Source organism: Hylaeus anthracinus, unplaced genomic scaffold, assembly GCF_026225885.1.
Source record: "Hylaeus anthracinus isolate JK02 unplaced genomic scaffold, UHH_iyHylAnth1.0_haploid 12000, whole genome shotgun sequence".
In the NCBI taxonomy this organism is placed as follows: domain Eukaryota; kingdom Metazoa; phylum Arthropoda; class Insecta; order Hymenoptera; family Colletidae; genus Hylaeus; species Hylaeus anthracinus.
This window is the reverse complement of record NW_026534347.1, coordinates 3,912,659-3,935,256: the sequence shown is the minus strand read 5'-3', so window position 1 is coordinate 3,935,256 and position 22,598 is coordinate 3,912,659. Positions and strand designations below refer to the sequence as shown.

The 22,598-nt window shown below is 36.9% G+C and overlaps 1 protein-coding gene across 4 annotated transcripts in view; it reads right to left on the bottom strand.

Moving 5' to 3' along the window:
- LOC128890077 (GRAM domain-containing protein 2B-like) overlaps positions 1–22,598 on the bottom strand; it is a 60,829-nt gene that overhangs the window by 5,504 nt on the left and 32,727 nt on the right. For all 4 annotated transcript variants that reach the window (XM_054148272.1, XM_054148274.1, XM_054148275.1 and 1 more), the window contains 4 exons: positions 11,762–11,935; positions 4,568–4,721; positions 1,526–2,049; positions 614–884 (listed from right to left, as the gene is read on the bottom strand). In XM_054148272.1, coding sequence (XP_054004247.1) covers positions 614–884; positions 1,526–2,049; positions 4,568–4,721; positions 11,762–11,935 — 1,123 coding nt within the window. The remainder of the gene's footprint in view (positions 1–613; positions 885–1,525; positions 2,050–4,567; positions 4,722–11,761; positions 11,936–22,598) is intronic.

Here is a 22,598-nt window from a genome sequence, read left to right as displayed (position 1 = left end):
GCGAGATACGATTAAACTTCGCTTCAATTAATTTTCATCTATCAAATTTAAATCTCTTCACCTTTTTAAAAATTCCTCTGCAAAGAGGATAGATGGGACTATATTCTCATTCTTTCTTCAATTTTTTAAATAGTGGACAACCATTAAAAAATCGTCATTATTTAAAACAATTGCAAAAAATTCTTTGACACGTGTTCAAATATCGTTAAATAGTACAATACATTTTTTAATTAAAAAATTATAAAATTTTGATCATAGAGTTCATTAATGGTATGCTGAAAGGTGAAATTTATTACAAATAGAGATTATTTTCCCTTATAACAAGGAAATCTACAAAGTAAATTCATGTTTCGATATTAAAGTAGAGCGAAACGAATTCTATTCAAAATTGTATTATATACTACAAATTATAAGCTTAAGACCATTTTCTTCGGTGTTGTACCAGTGAGTTTATTTCTCCAAGCAAAGAGATCGAACATTTACATATTATTACAAAGCTTACGTGTAGATGAAATTTCCACGAGAAATTGCATTTATAGTTTGCTTAAGAATTGTCTTAAACTTACATTCAGTAGTACGTTTAATTTATCTTGAAAACAAAAATATATAGTACCTTTATTATTTGATCAAGATTTGTGTTAAGATAGTGCAAAAGCCGATCCTGCGTGAAACGTTCCGGCGAAACGAGAGGATGGTTGAGATACGCTGTGTGCAGCTTGTCAATGCGAAACATCATCAGAGCTGCTGACACGTAGAGAGCCGCTAAAAGACCTATTAGAATAGCTATCACTGTGCTAGTTCTCAGTGCGCCCGGAAACAGGGACAACATAACATTGGGTCTACTGGATGTGGCTGGAAGCAATGGTACCGGCAATGGTTCCACTCTAAACAGAAACACGCAAAGAAGAAGGATTAATTCTCATGTACCTAGTACAAAATTAAAGAGGTTTGACTCTTTGATACTGGGTAGGTTGAAAGCTGTTACAACTTGTGCTTATCGTTTTATATATAGTGAATATTTTCTAAGCCACGTCAAAAAGTTGAAATTACTCATAGTTGTACAGTGTAACACTAAACCTGCCACGACTGATCAAATGATTTTATGTATCGATAAATAAAATATAATTTATAATTTACACAATAGACAGTTAATCCGTAATACCTGATAGTAATATTGCAACAATAATACTTTCAATTTTACTCTAAAAATCAGACGTTCGACAGCTAAATTTAGATCGACATGCGATGTGTTAAGACGATGTTGAGACTACCCAAAACTAATTCTATGCTTTTTCTTTATAACTAAATGATAAATGTACTAGGTCTATCGGAAAGTTCTGTCCGTATTTAGAATAAAACAAAATCGTGACACTTGTAACCGAGACGGAGAGAACTTTCCGGTAAACCTAATATTTCAGAAAGGCACAACATTCATTTCTACGTGTAATAAAATGCCCGACGCGAACGGTCTGTTTCTACGGAAGCATCGACTGACGTTATTTATATATAAAGAATATTTATTTACTTTGCTGGCGGTGGCAAACTCGGCCTGGTAATGGATGACGTCGAAATACCGTCAGTTTCGGTGCAGACGGCCGGCGATCTGGAATTAAGATCCGTCCCGCTCTCGGACATGCTGGAGTCGTCCTCCTCGGGATTCACCTCGGAGTCGTCGACCACCAGCGCGTCCGGGACGAGGTGCTTTTGCTCGACCACGAGCGGGAGAATCTTGGGCGACGGCTCCGGCTCCATAGCTGCGTCCCAAACCTGTTTCATCAGCTTGAAGGTCGAATCCCTCGACAGAAGGGAGCAAAAAACGTGCCTGTCCTCCTCGGTAGCGATCGCCACAGCATTCGGAATGATTCGCGCGGTCTTCTCTTTGCTGATCTTCAACACCGAGACCGTAGGTATCAACAGCTTCGTTACGTAGCCGAACACGTTGCTGTAAAAGGCGAAGTAGTTCGGCGTGATGTAGAGGTGGCCTTGCAGAAGGATATCGCCTACCAGCGCACAACTATAGTAGTTCAACACGCGCTCGTCCGCAGCGACCTGGTGATCAGAAAATTATTAAGTTGTAAAATTTCTCTGTGATTCATTTGTAAAAATTCTCTGTAGTTCAGACTTGGCAGGCAGTTGCAAATAACGCATTTAAAACTTTATCTTTCTATCCGACAAATAAATTTAATTAGAAAAATTTTTCATCTTATTCTTTATCTTCGTTATCGAACTGACACTGGTCACTTATCACTTTCTTATAATTTTTCACGAACAACTCCTTCAGTTTCATCACTTTGAATTAAACTCTTCGAGTACTATAGACGCACATCATTATTCTTCTACAAAATATCATTAGTCCGATAATATTTTCTTTAAGTCAATATCACTATAACAAAGCTCGCGTGAACACTGTCACATTGGTATTAACTTACTGTTATACTATTCAAATGTATAAAGAAAATATTATTGAGGTCTACAGACATAACAATCATGATACGATGAATCGATACAACAAGGTGCAACAACGATAGACTTGTTTGTCGTTTTTCCCGCACATGTTATGCACTAGATTTTATGACCAGGAGAGTACTTACATTTTAACATTTCTATTTCGAAACTGAAATATACGGAGAATTTTTCCAACTAATCATTGGACGGCCACGTACGTTCTAACCTGTCCAGGTATTGTGATAGCGTCGCACTGTTGTCCAACACGACTATCTCATGCTACTGCTTATGCGACAACCACACAAGCGTCACGATTCTCATACAAATAGTCTTATCACACAATTGTATAGCTTATCGTAAGATAAACTGTTATGTCTCTGTACCTTATTAGAGGTACTTTGTAGTTTAAATGTGTTCTATTGATTTCGTGTCCTAAAGGATGTATATAAAATATTTATTCTTTGTATTATCTACTAAAACTGACAGAACAACCTGTTTACTTATTTTCTTGTCAGCGGAATCTGACGTTTTATCCATTTATTCTCATTATACAAATTGTTTAATTTATATTCTTTTGTATACGTAGTACACTCGTTATCATTATCATTAACATTTTATCTTCAGTTTGCCTCCTTATTCGAAACAAAGACGTTACAGATTTGCATGTTCTGCTTTTATCTCATTTAAATGTGCCAAGGGTCACCTACGACATCGACGCCAAGTTTATGATCATCCATCGAGATTCAGCCTCGTATCGCCGACAATTTCAGCTCGTTACACTGCTTGGGAATTATAGCTGCATTAGGCAGCTCAACGCCTGCGGAATAGTCTGTGCCCAGAGATATGGGTCAATAATCAAAATGCAAATGGGGTAAAGAAAGACACAGCAGCATATTGTACTGGGAAATTGGAGAGATTGCCGCTGCATGCAATTCGAATTCAGTGATCAATATCTTTATAAACGATCGTTTTATCGTAGGAATTCAATGCTTGATCATTATTGGTCATTTCGTATTTCTTAAATTCATCGTAAAATAAGTTGGTTAATAGTTAACTGATTTGCATTATTAGAGTATTGTATATGCGCGCATAAACCTAACCATCATCACCTGAGTGTATATATGTACATTGCTATCATAAAACAGGAAAATTTGTTTTCCGTGGCGTTTCAAAGGATTTGATAAACGACTGTACGTTTTTACAATTATACGTTTTCTATAGAGGGTGTCCCAAAAATGTTGGAGGTTCTTGAAAGGGGTGGTCGATCGCACACGGGCGCAACTGATCAGTTTCAAACCACTCTGAAACTATTGTAGTTGCATGCGATCGTGGATCTAGGTAGAACAAAGATAGCGGAGTAGGTAAAAGAAAGAGCGCAAACGGTTTGCAACACTAAAGGTCGATTCAGACTATACGACACGGACCGTCACGTTCCGGCAACGTCACGTACCGGCACCGACACGACAAAACATTAAAACACGCGTTTTAATGGAACTATTCACACTTAACAGACACCGACCTGAACGTTCCGTCAACGGGAATAGTGTGAATAGTTCCATTAAAACGCGCGTTTCGATGTTTTGTCGTGTCGGTGCCGGTACGTGACGGTTCGTGTCGTTATACTTTGAATCGACCTTAATTTCAAATCACAAATTGCGTGTGCGTTCGGCTTTACAAGCGCGGCTGTCTAGCGCGTACCTAATCTACTGCGGACCCCGACCGCGTAGCCTATTCTACTGCGGCTGTCTAGCACGTACCCTAAGCTACTGCGGCTGTCTAGCGCAGCTTCTTCTACTGAGGCTGTCTAACGCGCAGCCTTCGCTACTGCGTGCGCTCCACCGACATACTTGCGCTCTGATTGGCCGAGGTTTTCTCTTAATATCTCCTTAACAAAGCCCCGGACAACATTCTCGCTAAGGATAAAGTTGTTTCAAATCACCCCCTGAACCACCATTTTCAAGGACCTCTACTATTTGTGGAACATCCTGTAAATCGTGCGTTTGTACTTCACGCGCGTCAGAATCGATTGTTTTTATAGCTATGCGATAGCCACACATGGATCTCAAGAGTACCATTAGTAACACCTGCGATCCACGTGTTTATCTCAGACAGATTAAGTTACCTGAGAGAAATGCCTGTGGAATTTTTTCTGTCTCGCGCTGCTGGTAGTTGTTGGCGACGATGTAGACGACGATCTGCTAACCTTTGCTGAAGTCTGTATGACACCACCAGCTGCCATTGATGGTGTACTTCTACTGAGCGGTTTCGAGAGTTGACTGAAAACAAACGAAATAAACGAAATAAATATTTTCCATTCAAACAAACAAGACAACACGCAACTTATGCCATAAAACAAGTGGAGTTCTATTTGCCCGCCAATGAGTTCCAGATTTCTTAGTCGCTTTTAGAAATAGTTCGATAGTTTAAACATAAGAAATATCCATTTGAATACCTGCGGTAACTTCACATTTCCAGATTATAAACACTGCTAAAGCACCATTAATTGCGATTTACGTGCAAAAAGTCATTGCGATAAGTAACAGAACTCTTCAGTGGACAAATGGAACTTTACTTGTTTTTTTTAATTTCTTTTGCAAATGTTGGACCAAATCCATAGACCCGATCGCGAATGGTTTATATAGAAAAGTTAGGTGGATCGAGCACTTGTGAAAAACACGCCGTGTCTATCTAGTAACGAAGATAGAAAGTACCACCAAAAGATAATACTTTTCTCGACGTTCTCTCAATCACAAAAAATACCCAGTTGTATAGAATCACCGCATCGTTCCTACAAAGCAACAAACTCTTACGCGTCACTGTTCATATTACTCACGTATCGCGTCACGATGAGCATCGCTTTATTTTAAATGATTACATAAAACGTCGCACCTAATAAATCTACTATTCCTCCGAATCTTCGGGCTCCAAACATCGTTGCTCCAGATGTCGTACATGTGTGCGATCATATTTTAACAGGATCACTCGATGAATCCAACACCTCTGCGCTATTATACCGAAAAATACCAGGGTCAACGATCGAAACGTTTTAGTCACCGTGATATTATGATTGTCTATGCCACGATTTCGTACTTGATAAATAGTTAACTATAGTCTTTCCACATTTGCATCTATTATTTCGACGATGATCTGATGGATAAAAATCTCAGAAGCTGAGACTCCAGAGATCCGTGTCCTTGAGTTCCTTCGATATCTTCTAATAGTTCATAATCGACGAGACGAAGCATCGACAATCTTTCATGGAACTAGCGTCAACTCGCCAACAAGTACCAGAGAATTGTTTCGATCGTTAATTGCGGCACGCGCGCGACCCTAGTCGACGTAATGTTAATTAAGGTCGATCGAAGACGAACGAGGATGCAACACGAGTAATTGGATCCGCTGAAAAACATTGCACGGCGTTAACTTCCTTCCATCGATCGCTGATCGAACACCAACGAGAACGGAGCACCGAGGAATCCTTGTGACGATCAGCAGAGGAGGAAGGGTTGTTGCGTCCAAAATGCCGAACTATGTATTCCTCTTGTCACCACAGAAATTAAAACCAAAGTATTGTTCCACTTGCAACGGTAGAACTTATGGTCGATGCACTGTTCCTCTAGGCGACGATAACACTTCCTCTTTACATGGATAGAACTCAGAACAAAGTACTATTTCTCTTGTCACAGACAAAATTAGAACCAAAGATACTATTCCTCCTTGCTGAGAGACGAGCCAAGTCTTTCTATATTTATTTCTCCTTTCTCATAATTTTGTTATATTCACTTTTGTTTTTCATTTGTAACACCATACATTTCTATTTCTATTTTAATGTATACAGTATACACCTGAAGAGGGCTCGTAAGAGATCCCACACGATGTAAAATAGAGATCCTACTCACGTATACTTTTTCTAGAATTCGTCTTGTTCGAAGATATCAACAAGAAAGCAACGTAGCTACTTTTCCTTTATTTTATAAATTTCAACAAAGTCCTTTCTTTAATTTCTTCAAGAGAAATTTCTTCGAGAGAGAAATACAACCTTCTAGGTTTCGGACTTGGATTCGTCTTCAACGAGTAATGGATTAAAAGTCTCTTTTTTCTTCCTTCGTTACTCGAATTTCTCATTTAGATAGAAATTGTACCCATCTCTGGTCTCCGCGATGAGAATGTAGAACAAAAGATTTCTATTAAGTAGAGCAACCAGAGCAGACGAGTTTCCCATCGCAACAAAAGAAAGCTTGGCACCGGTGCATCATCGTGTCGACAATCCCAAAGTGTTTTAGCGCGAAGAACAGGAAACAGGTGAGAACGACTCGACTCGTCCGTTCAACTCTGTCACCTTCCTCAAATCAAAGAAACACTTTTGCACGTTGCACACTCGAAGACAGCAAGAAACTGAGCGTAACGATGCCGATCGCGATCACGGTTCAACTGTCGATCATTCTGCAGCCGCGTCTTGTTGAGACTGAGTGTTTAAGGCGAAATCGCCAATAGTATCAATCAGCTCTCGTCATTGATAATACCTGGCAGAATATCTCGATACTTTCCTACACAGGCAGACTTGCGTACGAGACCTGTCGGAATACGAATCTCGAGATAAAACGACGCTTTATGAAATGTTCCTGGCGACGTGACATTAAGGCGAGAACGGTGTAATGACCAGATAATTGAGGATTCGGTTTGAAATGACATATCTCTGCCGAAATAATCGATAAGGACTGTAATCGTTAAGAGGTCAAATACGATTGACAATGCAAAATACTTCAGACTTTCTTTTCGTTCGGTGATAATTTGGACTTTGTATGAAGCGGTAGCATAATTAATAATGTATTCAGGCATTTTTGTTGACGCGAACAGCTTCACCTTTCAAGAGAAATGAAAACTAAATGTAATACAATTAAAAAATTCCAAGGAAGAAACTTATAAAAATATCACAAAAATTAACAGGCAGGAGTAGAACATGCCTGAGTGAATAAGAAAAAAATGTATTTGTCGGAAAAGTTTAATAAAAGTTTTATTGAAATATATGATACTGAAAGAACATTTTGTTGTTAAGACAATTTTTAGTAAGTTTAACAGAAGAAGAAGAAGTTAAATAGAAAAGAAAGGAATATGTTAAATGTATCGATAATGGTCATTAAGGTATTAATTTCTGAGCTAATGTTTTTTATTACTAAGTGTTGTTATCAATATTTTACATTTACTCGTTTGGAAAGTTACACGGATAATCTCTAATTTATTCGATGTATAACATAATTTTGTTATGTAATTATAAAGCTAGATAAACACACTGTATTTGTTATTGAACAGGTAACGCATGAAATGTTAATCTCCTGTTCATTATACGACATTTTCATTTAGATAAGAATTGTATCCATACTCGTTCGAACAGGTAACGCAAGAAATGTTAATCTCTTGTTCGTTATACGACATTTTTATTTAAATAAGAACTACATATATATGTACCTGCCCAAATTATTTTCGATAAGCGAAATCATAGTTCAGTTAATATGGTGTGCATTTTCTCACAAATTTTTAACATTCAAGAGAAACTCGATAACGGATGCGATAGATTTACAAGGATCTGATCCATTCTTTCCACTTGCAAGATAAGGCTGTCACGATACCATTAATAAAGTCGACCAGCGTTCTATTAATATAACGAATTGGATTTGAAACATTGCAACGATAAACACGCGAGGCTATCAGCAAAGACCGAATTTGATTTTACGATCCACAGAACTTGAACGAAACATTGCCTCAGAGAAAAAAAAACAAGATCGACGTAAAGCTGATTTTATTCCAAGTGTTTATCTCGCAGCTGACGGTGAAATAACGGACATTGCGCAGGTGATACTTGGTTGTGCTCTTCGTTCTTGTTTGAACAAGTGTTCTGTTATCTCGCGATACGTTATCAACTAGCTCGTAGTTTTCAAGCGTTTCATATCAAATTTCCAGCAATTGGTAACACCTGGATGTGGGCTTAACAAATAACAAATAACAAAATAAAACTAAAGTTTAATTAACTCGAAATCAACTTCAAATTCCAAATAATAATTAAATTCGTATTCAAGTAACGTCACAAATAATTTATTTTTTATTTGTGACATCATTTTTTTAGCACTTATTAATAAGTAATAATTATAAACTATAGAATATTATAGCTCGTAATCGTTCAGAAATGGTTGCAATTTAAATGATTTAGGCATCGAGCTAAAAAATACTGCTAGGACTTTATACATTGCAAAGTCGCGTCATTCACGAATATCTTGTTAAGTTACCATTCATCTATTCATTTATTGTATCATAGTGTAAGAGATGCTTTACAACTTTCAATCGTCATCTTCAAACGTCATCTTCAAGAGTCATCTTCAAGCATCATCTGTGATGTCAGTTTTAATGAATAGACTGCGGATGTTCATCCATTTATGACGAATAGAAATATGAGAAAATCTATGAAAACGTGCACAAATGCAAAAATATACAAGATATCAATAATAACATATATGTTATACCGTTTAAAAGATAAGACTTTGAATTGACTCTCAATTCTTTCCTTGCATATGTAAAAGTATCGATTTGGATTAACATCTGCAGTCTAATAACGAAAGTGACATGTTATAAAAAGTCTTAATCGATACGTGCTAACAAACATTTTGTTTGTGTAATCCAGACACTTTAAATGTTGATTACTTCATACTAATCAATACACTCGTCTGATTTCTAAATGCATCGTATACGTAGTGTCTAGACGTTTGTGCAATACCTGAAAAGTTTCTGCTAAGAGAAGGTCAGATGAGTTTGTTGATACGGTTTCTTGGCATTCATACTAATATCGATATAATACTTCATAGTTGCCAGATATCTGCTAGAACTTCAAAGGGCTATATTTCACAGCAAAAATATTTACGAGGTAACATTTATCATAATTTTGTTTACATATAATACCCTTATAATACAACTGTAACATTTCTAGTATCATTTTTATATCATGCGGTATATGGGTATGAAGAGGATAAAAGAAGCAATGGACATAGATTTTTAACAAAATTATTCACTTAAGAAAAAATGATTAGTGATGCAGAACTCACTACAAGAACTGTACAAATAATTGTCAGAGTGAGATACATATAATTAATTAATTTGATATTGTATCTTATATATCACATTGTTATGTGCTTTTTAAGAAAAATTCTAATGACAAAATGGTGTATTGTTGCAACAAATCTATTTTCGAGTCTACTTATCATATTTATTCTTGTGTTCCATACGCTTTGAAAACCTACGACAAGGAAAGGGATGACTGGCTGACGACATTCGCTGGGAAATTTCCAACCACGCTCCCTTATTCATCGCGTTATGCAACCACGTATTACAAATCGCGACCCACAAACGGTCCAACGGGATGATTGTCCTAACCCCATTCGCCAAGGTTATCCGTTGACTCTGAATGATCATCCACATGAAGTCAGTTGGAAAGCAAAGGGGATAAAATTCACCGATTAGCCTGCTGAACTGGGATTCTAAATCGATTCTATCGTTGATCCGAAAATTATAATAAATGCAGTATAAGCTAAATTGTTACAGGACAAATTCTATGTTAGGTAATTTTAAAATTTGGTTAAAATTAATTTTAAAGCGTTTTGTATATTTTTATCAAGTTTATCAAAATTTAAGTCGCTTCTGTAAGACAGATTTTCTTATTATTGTAAATTTCCTTCTTTTTTCGATAACAATAGAAGAATTTTGGATACACCATGTAATGACCGTATAATGGTTGATTGTAAGAAATTTTCAGCAAATTGTTAAAATGAAATACAAATATGGTCTAAACTGCGAATAGCTGAATGATAAATGGCTGATGTGCTACAGTTTAAGTTTAAATCTGCTTAGCATTATTTACATTCAGAGGAGTGGCTTTCAGCCAATTCCCCAACTGTAATATTCGAAGTAGCTCCGTGGTTTAAGAAATTTATAAGATTCCCGGTTTGATACACAAAGTAGTCCTTTCATTCGACTTATCGCTCACTGATTAAATCCTCTGCTTCATAATCCGCAATAAATGTAACCAACACAAATCACACTTACTATGCACAACAACGTATTGCTTTATTAACATGAGCATCAACTTCTTGTGTTATAACTGACTCATGCAACGACTACGTGTCATATCAAATTTATGATTCTTTGATAATTTTCTGGTAAATATCTTATCTTAGAGCGGATTAAATTCTGTAGATATTAGATGATCGTTAAATAATACGTTAAGACAGGAAGTTTGAACGAGTGATTAATAATTATTCTCGTGCATATGAAAACAACAATGCATGTGTCAAAGCGTTTTTAAACAAAGAAAACGTTGACTACGAACATTTCAGAATGCAATCGAAATTTTCCCTGACCAGTAGGATGATTGATCCTGTGATATTTTCAATTTACAACTCAGTCGCCAAATCAGTGTCAACAAGCGAAGACGACGAAAACAAGCTACAGAGAATCGGACAGTTCAAAGTCGTAGATTTAATGAGACATAGGAAACGCGAATATGTTAGGTTGTCCCAAAAGTGTCTTTCGTTTCGCTAGTAAATAACACGTATACAATATTTTTGGTTGAGTTGTGTACAACCTATTTTGTTCGATTGCTGTTATAACTTTCTATAAAATTCTTATAAAATTCTGAAGCTGGACGTCGCAAATTTGTATCATTAGAGCTAAGATAAAAATCACAAAATATGTTTTGAAATATCAATGTTGTAAATATCTAGTGTATAAAATAAAAAGACTTTCATAATTTTGTCATAACCAGGAATAGAAGTTGAAGTGACGTGAGTTCACGTCAGCGGTCACGAATGTGTTGAGATATCTAAAATCTCAAACATACCAAGAATAAACATCCGTAAACATTTGAGGGAAATGCAAATGGTATCAGAGATCGAAGTATGGGTGCCGCACTAATTCAAATTTGAAATAATAATTCCCAAAGAATTTGTGGTTAAAGTATTCGTGCAGCGAAAGCGTACAGGAAACAAACATAGCCTAATCGAAAAGATGAAATATTTCATGATACGCTCCAGTGTACGCAGTCGTTAAACAAATCATGGTGAAGCCAAGTCTGTTGGTCCTGCAAGACCAGCAGGTGGAGCCAGGAATGGTGTCAGATTCGTGGTTGCATCTGTGTCACTAGAGCAAGTAGATACCATAAGCCCGTTGAGCGGATTAATGCCGTCAGGGTTGCTCATTCGGGCAATGGTCAGATCGTGTATTACGTGTCGCCTGGCAGAGGAGAAAATCGACACGAGAAAAATCAACGACTCACCTGTCGTTACATCTCAAGGCCGTATGGCTTGGACTCCTCGGAGGCTGAGAAGTATTGGCTCCAGCCACTGTGAGCTGGGAGCCGCTAATCGACTGCTGGCCAGCTTGCTGCCCACCAGGAACTACTTGAAGAGGCGTGCTGGGCGCCGATCGTGCTCCTATGGACCCCGCAGACCTGGAACAAATGTAATCCATCGATTAGCGCCTCGTTTCCTGCATTTCATCTTGACTCTGTGTCAAAATAACCCCTTCAGTGATAGATTGGCATCAAAGGCAAATCGCTAATCTCTCGAATGCTGTATTTAATTAATTAATTTCAGTAATCAATTAATTATTTGCTTCTTTTAAATATATCATGTCTAGTTAAAGGTACAGGGGACGGATAACGTGACGAGACCCAAGGGTACCTGAAAAATGATATATACAATCTATTCTTTTTTTATCGTGGAGATATCGTTATAAGTACCGTAGTAGTTGAAACAAATAATTGAGTGCCCAGTGTACAAACAGTAAAATGATGGAAAATTAGTATTTGCAATCGTGGATTTCATTAATAAGGTTTTCAGTGCTATACAACATAGTGCTTTAAACGATCCAAATCCAAAATCGAAATGTTTATTTAAAATAAACTATGCTTGCACTATATTTACTGTAATAAATTTGATTGCAGTGGTGTAAATGGTAGCTCGTGATTTTTTGACAGATGTTTCTTCAACGTACCTAGCCCTGGTGACTGGGCTCGAAGAGAAGCAAACATTGATCAAGGCTCGTGTCTCGAACTCCATCTTTTTATTCTTCGCTTCAACCGATTAACTCAAAGACAAGTAGCTCTGAGAGACGATTCCTTACAGCTCGTAGAATTTCAGTGTCAGGAACGATTTTCCAACGTCCCGAAAATCGAATTGAACTGAGATTCGCCTACGTATGCTGAGCAGACGTCGAGCTGCGGACAAGTATAGCTTGCTAGACACCGTTTCTCGATCAAAGAAGCGAAGAACCTAAAGTATAGTGCAGTGATTCACTCTGAATTGTATGTTTGCCGAAAATTCGTGGATTCTTTGACGAAGTAGCAAATGCGCGAACCTAAGGTTCGATTAGGTGTGTTCCCTTTGCAGAGAATCGAAGAAATTGAGTAATTATGCTTGAATCGTTTGCTTGATCTGTTACTAAAGAAACGAAAGCTGACAAAGCTGTGTCTTTATCAGAAAAAAGAAAATCTGTTATCTTGGTTCACCGTAGCCAACGTGTTAAATTCAACACTGTACAGTATAACGTGACGTATATCACACTTATAATCCCACGCTGATGGCCAGAGAACAAAAAGAAAGACAATTTTTGTTTCAGCGATTAACCACTGAAACAACTATTTTTCCTTTCCTTTTATCGCGGAGTATTATCCGCGTTTCTTGTTTCGAGAATGGCCACAAATCCACGGCGAGAAAACGTTCAACTATAATAAATGAGTCGAGCAAGTATCGAAGAATCAATTGAACTGTCGTCCACGAAGAAGATGTAGACGCGAGAAGGAAATCAAGAAGAAACACGAATTCGATGAAGAAAAATGAGACGGGCCCTTCGAAATCAGCTAAAGCGTTGCGTCGTCGTCCAGCGACGATAATAAACGGGGCTCTGTGACTGGCGGAACTTTACAACTGAAATTTATCGCCGAGCCGAAAGGAATTAGTAGAAACCGCGCGGGTATCGATGTTTTTTCAATATCACTCTCGCCGAGGATCGCACCTTCGCCCCGAAGGAGCTTAATGCTAACCGAGCGATAAAAAGGATGCTCATCTCTGACGAACCAGGCTAGCCCCGAGATGAGTTTTTAATCCGTGATCACTGTTCGAACAGCGATCCGAATCGTCGATTAGGTCGTTGAGTGACAAAGAGCTGAGGTCGAAGAGGAATCTGAAGTGCAAACGCGTCGTGCCGTACACGCGCGTCCTCCACGGACCAGCCGGGATATCAGACTGACGATTCGAACCTGTGGACACCCCGTCGAACCCAACGTTGCCCTTTCGACCTTCTTCAATAATGAACAAAACGTATCGCGACTTGACGCAATTATCTATACCCCGGTGTCTAGAGAAACGCGCTCGCCTCGATCGATTCTGGTCTACGAAGAGTAAAGACCAAGTGGTAAAAGAATATAGCCGAGCCGGAAGTAGGGGTTTAGAGCTGTACGTTATGGACTGAAGGCTATTCTGGTGAACGCTATACTTGAGATTGTGGTCGTGGGACGTGGATCTGATCGCCTAGAGCGATATAGGTGGCTCGACGAATCTAGAAGAAATATAGACACGTGTACGAGGATTTGTGACAGTGTTCTTCGAGCTAGGGTTCGCGATCTCTAATCAGCTGACGCCTTGCAGTCTACGATAGCTGAGAAAGGAATTTTTTAGCGGAATATCGTTTCTTCGCAGTGATAGTAGTATTATTATAAAACGGATTATTCTTATGTGACGGGCATTTATAAATTTATGTTTCTAAAGAATGATTTCTTGAAATATATCCAGCTATATCATTGAAATTTTTAACTGCGGTAGCTCAAGAAGCAACAAATTTATTGAAATCTGTTTTAAATTCTTCTAACAAGTTTAACCCTTTCAGACCTGAATTATTTTGTTTCTCGTACTAATGTAATTTAATTTTTGGGGTTAACTTGGACTGAAATTGATATGAACAAAATAAAAACAAGAAATCCTAATAGCGTAGTTTTCGAGGAAAACTGGTCTTTCTTCATGTCCACAAATAAGGCGTCCTGAACGATAGGGTTAGGTTTCGAAAGGGTTAATCGCGGAAAACTTGAACGATTTGGACTCGCTCGTTGGATTTGCTCGTTCAAGTGCACCAAACCCAGATACTCAATGCACAGATTAACGTTCAGTGGTCATTCTGGAAAATTGTGCTTCTGTTCAGGGCTATTGACGACCATCGCTGCTTGGCGAAGCATGGAACATTTCTCTGTGCTGATAGATATTTTCTTCACGTGGAACTAGAATTTGCGAATGCTATTTCGCGCTCAGCCCACCCCAGGAAAGAGAGGAAACATCTTTCTATTAACCGGTTGGCCATTTCGTGGAAAATATGTAGATGCAACTCCGAATCGGATTGCCTGGCACGGATCCAAAAGGTCGACCGTTCCTCTCGTGCTGCGCATCAATAAGAGGCAAAGCTGTGTTTAAAGAGGACGTGAATTGTACGCCACGATCGCCTAAAAGCGACGGATAATAAAGAAGACGGAATACCGCCGGCGCTTCTGTGCTTCGTTCCCAATTGGACATACGTATATACGTCATTTACCATAAACGTGAGAGCAATATGAATGTCCCAATGAACCGCGAAAAAAAGAGACGTAACTGCGGAGCGACTGCGGAAGTAATTGGAATTGTTAGAGCCAGTGACGCACAACCTTTTTTTCTTACCGGACCAAATGAAATAAAATACAGTAGAATTCGGATAATACACCAACTATCAACTATCAATTGTTAATTTTTAATTTACGATTGCCAATTCAGCCGATAATCCCGAGTTTCCGATGAAGTTTGTCATACTTTTCCCTGATTTAGACATTTCATTCATATGATTACGATATTTAAAGTTTTGCTTATATTTTAATTGTTAATATGCAATTCTGGTATAAACCTCACAAAAATTAAAATGAAATGTTCAACTATGTTTAACTGAATCATTTATTTTTGTTATCAATCACTTTTTAGTACATCGTCATAGCTGGTACTTCATAACTAATTAAATAATCTTATACAAAGTAATTTGAAATGAGTGAGAAAAACATAAGTTAATGACTAGTATTAACTAGAAGAAACTAATCTTTTAATATTTCCTAGATAAAATTATTGAAGATTTCTAAATTCATCGCGAATAACTTAAATCTCAACTATATTATAACAAGAAAAGTAACAAACTCTTTTCTCTCTTGAAACAAATTTTATATCTTGTGGATAAGATACAATAAAAAAATCGTATTGCTACCGGAGTAGATTACTCGTACATAATCTGCACAATAAAAACGATATCCTTGATCTCGAACGAATCGCACGTCGTAAATTTTAGGTGCACCAGCGACGAATTAATCGTTAATTAATTCCCGCATAATGCAACGTAAAACGCATATACGCAATTGAAAACTATCGGTCGTTATCTTATATCACGTGAAGGTCATTGTGCAAAATGCAAAACTTCTGGCTTGTCCTTAGAATGCCAATAAAATAATCCCCACCGTCGTAACGTTTACCGTGCATTATTCAAATGCAGCAGGTGTACATCATTGCGAATGCCTCTCAAAGGTCATAAAGTAGAGATACAACGGTAAGACAGTAGTAATTATCTGGTACACAATTTGAAACATCGATAAACGCAGAGGTCTATTACGCAGTGATGCAAATGATATTTGTTGCAGTTTTTCCTTAATGATGTTATAAACATGTTAATATATATATATAAGAATTGATACGACTCATAGAAAATAATTGTGACCTTGTTATTATGCTTTGATAAATTTGTCAATAATTTTTATTCGCTTATATAATGCTGTGTATGGAAATTTATTATATTTATCTCAAGAGCGAAAGAAGCAAATATGCATTAGAATAATCGATGGTGATTACAAAAAAACGTTTGGAAATTTATTTACGACGTTTATTCAATTGAATGGATACGTGGATAAATTCTCTCGTATTATACTACATTTTCAATGCCAATATTTATTCAATCAGTCATCAATAAAAAGTTGTTTATCTTTTGTTTGTTATTTGGGTTTTATATAGTTACGAATATTTCTTATCTCTGAAGCGAAGATATACATAGATACAGAAACACCTTGCTTTAGAATCTAGAGACTCATACATTTTAATCGATTAGTTTTATAAATACTACCTCTCATGAGTGCACCAAATATTATTTTCAATGGCGCTACAAAATTAAGGGGAAGAAAAGTTTGAAGTATTTATTTATAGTGTACATTAAAAATGGTGTAAACCTAAACAGAACAGCATGGTTTAAATAAAAAGAAATATAAAATACAAAGGATATGATAGTTGAACTCATAATTGTTAAAAAAAAATGACAACTCACAGTAATCGGATATATGTCCTCACTCGAAGAAAAAATGTCTTTTTTACCTTCGAAAGGGGATACTGGAACATAATAGATTAATATTAGTATATCTTCCAATAACGTATTCGCGATATTCTATGTTCATAAATATTTTTTACAGAATTCTCCGCCTTCTCGATACCTTCTTCGATCGATATAAAAATAAAGGAATATTTGCGTAGTTACAAATACATTCAAGATGAAAATGTAACCATATCTCTCGTTAGAGAAAGCATTCGGATGCGTATCTTTGAAGTCACGAGTAATTGGTAAGCAAAGTATGAATTAAAATAAACTAGATCAGATCAATATGTAGGATGCGTTAAGCTGCGAGAAAATACGAATGTATACATTCGAAGCTGGATAAATTTATTCGTGCCGGTAGAGGAGAAGTAAAAATAAACGAGAAACACGAATATCGAGTTTTTCGATTTTGAAATTCGTCTTCCGAAAACAATCGCATACATGTGCAATTATGTTAATTTAATTGTGTGTATTACGTATACACATCCACGGCGTTGGCTGCGTTCGCGTGTTTTCGCTGCTTTACTGCCTCCACAGATGGACATCCGATTAAGCGGTTGCACGATAGCTATTCGTCAGACTTTGAACGCCCACTGAAATATCGTAAACGCGAAAAGGAGAAACGGTATAATCGCGCGTGCCGCGAACACATTTAGCTTTTACCGGAGACACTGACGATTCATCCTAAGATTAGAAGTTTCCGAATATAGAAGAATTTTACTGCTTTATCATAGATTAGCAGACAGTAGTAAATATAGTTTTGACATGAGAAAACAGAATTAATCTAATTAGAGACGGAGAGAAATCGAGAGAGTTGCGTTTTATTTATAACTTGAAAACTTGGTAGAACTTAGACTTCTTGTTTCGAATTGGAATAAGAAAATTAATCCAATTAGAGACTTATGTTTTAGTTCAATCATAAATTAACAACCATGTTAGGTTTTTCGTGCAGACTTTTCAATTTATTTTGCTTTCAATTTTCCAGTGCAATGATATAATAGTTTTCGCTGAACGATTCAAATTAACGGCCGGATTCACAGTAGTGATTGCACACCGTCACATTTTTCGTGTAAATTTTTCAATTTGTTTTTCAAACTTTGTGCACCACTAGATTACATTAGCACACAGGACGCTCATCCGCGTCGCGACGCGACGTCCTGTGCGCCTCTGACGCGCGTTTCAATCGTTCCAGAATAACAATGATCGCGAACAGTTTTCAGATGATGTTCAGATATACGGTGACGACTCGTTGTTCTGTTTGAATAAAACACGACGAAATACCCTTTGTATCGCGCGATCGCTCATTACCGATACTACTTTATACAAAACTATGCACATGCGAAAGTAAGAATGTATTATACATAGAAACGACCAGACGAACGAATACACAAGCCATTTAACTTGTTTATTGGTAACTTTTATTGGTAAAAATCACTGAAACGAATTCAGCTAGCCAATCATTTGCTTATCTTACGTGTTAAACAAAAACAGAATGCACGTATAAGAATTGCATTATGTCGGAAGATGGACGAGGTTCGGTAGTAGACCCTGTAAGTTTTACAACAATTCGCTTGGTACATTTTTTTCTAAACATTCGTAAAAAACTATTTCATCGTTCTGAACCACATAAGAAAAATAGATAAAGTTTCCTAAAAGAACCGACACACAATGCTACTATTTGTTGAATACAGTGTCTTTAAACTTTGTTGTCAAACATTTTATACTTTCTTTTATCTATACTCGACATTATCTTATAGTCGACAGTTAGTTTTCTTTCTTTCTCGGTTTATGCCTCTTCCTTCGCGTATTTGTAATCGTAGAAAATGTACTCATACAAAGTATGAATCAAGAATACTCAATAGCTACCAATGGATGTCGCCACAGTGAGTAGAAAATGGTTCTTGCTTGAGTCACATGTAACCATGGTATGGTAATTGCATTAGACGTATTTATTACATCTGGGACTATTCAAATAATCGAATCTCTAGATTTAAAATAATGTGGTGTGAAACAACTGATAAACACATTTTGTTTTCAATTTTGACTTGGACCACTTTTATAATTATGGGCACAAATATGTTTATATTCAAAGTGGAAAATCATTTATTGTTATTCATATAACGTTAGAAATGACTCTATAAGCAATTTGCATATGTCTAAGGTCATGGAAATATGAAACAGGCTTGTTGACATTTATCAATATTCTTGAATGTTTTGAAACACCAATGTTTTGTTGACCTTATACAAATGTATGAAAATCCTTAGTTCATTTTAAAAAAAAAAGGAAACGAACTTTGTTATACGTTTAAAAAAACTGGCAATTTCGTTTTGTAGAAGGTAAAATAAAGTTGTGGGTTGAACTAAAATTAATATTCTATCGAGAGGCGCACGTTAAGCATCTCTGAATTATACTATTTACAAAAATCATCATGTATAAATAACGTTTTAAGATAACATCCCCACAGCCGTATCCGGGTTCAAAATTTAGACGGAATTTATCATTCCAGTTAATACATAAACCATGAAACGGGACACAGAAATACGCGAATCTCCCCGTAGAATCTCGACGATTCTAGGGGTCTGAATATTTAAAAAGTCCAGGAGGAACTTTCCATTCTGGGACAACGAATTGCCGAAGAACACGTTGCGTACCAATCGATACAGGAACGATCAAGACAGGGACACGAATCTCCTGATAATTAATTATTCTAGGTCGAGTGAAGGGTGAACAAGCTCGTCCACGTGCGCAACGAAGCAGAGATGAGCAAATTTTTCACTTATGTTAGATTGGAAGCTCCGAGTAGTGTGGTCTAATAGTTAAGAAATTTTAGTATGTTAATTAATCTATGTTAGCATACACAGAATGCTTTTGACCTTTATTATCCTCTAAAGGTCACGTAAAGAACATTTGGTGATGGATAATTAATAATAGACTGGTTAATTATAATTTTGAAGAAATCGATAGTACTTTCAACATGCATTGAATTGCTCCGAGAATTTATGCAAATTTTAATTTGATGTATACACGACTGTGCGGTTTCTTCGTTGTAAACAAACATTTTGTCATATATGTATATATTATTCCTTATTATTTATATTTACAGAATATGTACATAATTATGCATATAATTATAAATGTGTATCAATAAGTTACTAATAAATCTGTGCTCTCATAATATGTACATTGTTTCCGGTGGCAATAATGGCGAGGAAAAATGATAGAAATGGATTAAAAACATCGAACAACGAATAAAAGATAAACACCTTCTGTTGATGAGAAAAAATTATAATCGAAGATCCAGTGCGAATTATACATTCAAATTATGTTTCACATTGAGCGAATGGAAGTTTACCAGGACATCTTTACAGTCGAATAAACGTTGCAAATGGATATAGACCGGTTTCATTCGTCGTCTATTGTTCGAAAAAAATTCTCCCCATGCAAAGACGGAAGAGGAAGAGGTCGTTGCATTCATCTGTCTTTCATCGGGTGGCTAAGGTTTTCACGGTACTTTACACGCTTTTGAACGACGGTTAAACGGGCAGAGACGAGGGTAGCCGTGCTTTCGTCGGGCGTAATTAACTTTCAAACACGTGCATGGACTATGGAGGATGTCTGAATGCACGCGGGGAAAAAAAAATGAGAGACGTTTTTGGTGCACAGGCGCGCCCGTGAGTTCACGGCAGTGCGGATTTTTTGATTATCGTTAAAGAGTGACTTACGGTCGATTTTTATGCGTCGTCTCGTCGCTTTACACGGCAGACGTCTCTGCTGAAAGAATAAAAGACCTGGTGATTTTCAACGTACCACGAAGAGCATATATGTACCCATCTCGCCTGGTTAATTTGCATGCAGAGGTCAAGGAATCAATCACGCGAGGGCTCTATCGCCGCAGGAGAAGCGGAATTTATTCCAAGCTGATCCGTTGATCGATTCAACGAAAACTGTCTGAAACGAATTGATTATTTATACGCGTTGCCACTGTGCATGGAAATCGGAAATCCTTACAAAAGTTTGACCAAAAGCATGTTCGCGCTGTTTGTAATTACAAACATACAGAGACATATTATTGTTTATCGTGTTTTTATCTAGTCAAATATTCATTTGCGTATATTTAAAGAGTAGTTCATTTTATCAATCGTAAAATTTTCAATGCCGACTGAAGTCGTTTTGCAATGTAATATTTCCTGAAAGTATGTTTGCTTGATTAATATTATTTATATATGTATGTACTAACGTATGTGACGGGAGAAGAATGTTTGGTTCGGAGGGAGTCATACTGTGATAAATAAACAGATTATCTCAAAGTCATGGTTTTCCATGATTTCGGGGTCATTGACGTCTTTTAAAGTGGGATCTATATCTTTAAAGAGTAATCTTGTAGCTGATAAAAAAGCAAATTCAAACATGTACAATGTGTCGACCTTCAGATGATACTGTAGGAAGTTATTCTTATCAATTCATAATCCAACGTAAACAGTCAACATATTATTCATGTTTGAATTATCAGCTATTATCTTTTTATCAGCTACAAGATCACAGTAAAGAAAATACTCCATTCCATAAAAAAAAAAAAAAAGCCAATGAAATAAATATTTTGTCCACCATAATGTAACCTCCTCTAAAGCAAAAAATCTTTTCCTCATTTTTTTCTATCACAGAAAACACACAAAGATATTTAAGATGGAAGAGTTAGATGGAAGAGTTAGATGGAACACCCTGTATATTAACATAGGCTGGCATGGACTCCTGCATACTGTTACAAGATGTTACCCTCAATTTAAAAAGTCTATGAATAGGCTCCCAGTAGATAAAGTGTTAAAAAGAAAGAGTATCGAAGAATTATTTGTTGCATTTTCATCTTTTCATATCCCCGTGTTACTTCTCGTGTGTACTAATATTTTTATGACCTCACGGTATATGAATCAGACGAGTGAACAGAGTATTAACAGCTAATGACACTGTAGTATCTCAAGACCTTCAAAAGTGAATATAAATTAACGAAAACAATGCTTGCAAAGTGATCTGTATCACACAACTCATAAAATCATGTCGATGACACGGTGCAGAATCTCAAAGGTCTTCGAACGACGCGTAGTACCCGTCTAAAACCAATTTTACACCGATGATTCATCAATTGGATGAATCGAACGTCGAGTCGCGTGGAGTATCGCGGATCAGTGACACTGCCGAGAAATTATATAAGTCGTTATCGAATCGGCACGGAACGTTTTCAAAGAAATTGTTTCCGGTCCCCTCGTCAGAGCGACGTGGCGCCAAGTATTTCCAATAAAGCGTGCAATATCCCGAGAAACATGTACCTACTATGTTATCCTATATTTCTGTACAGATGAATACATGTATGTAACACGTGCCTGCACTCGACCTCTATAAACCGTTCGATATTTCACCTCCAAGTTTCAACGAGTATCGTTCAACGGGCTCACTTCCTAAAACCATCCGCCACTGTTCTGCGCATGGTTTCCATCCAACGCGTTTCATTCGCCTTCGTTCGCGTACACAAAGACGAGCGAAATTCTGGTTTAGGTAACAATTTTATAAAGGATACGAAAGATAAATAGATTTGAATCGACGTTTCAGGACGATACTTTTGACAAAAAAAAATTATTTTAATTAAGAGGGTGTTCTAATTTAATCGTTTCAGAAACCAGATTTATAAAAGATTATATTCTTGACA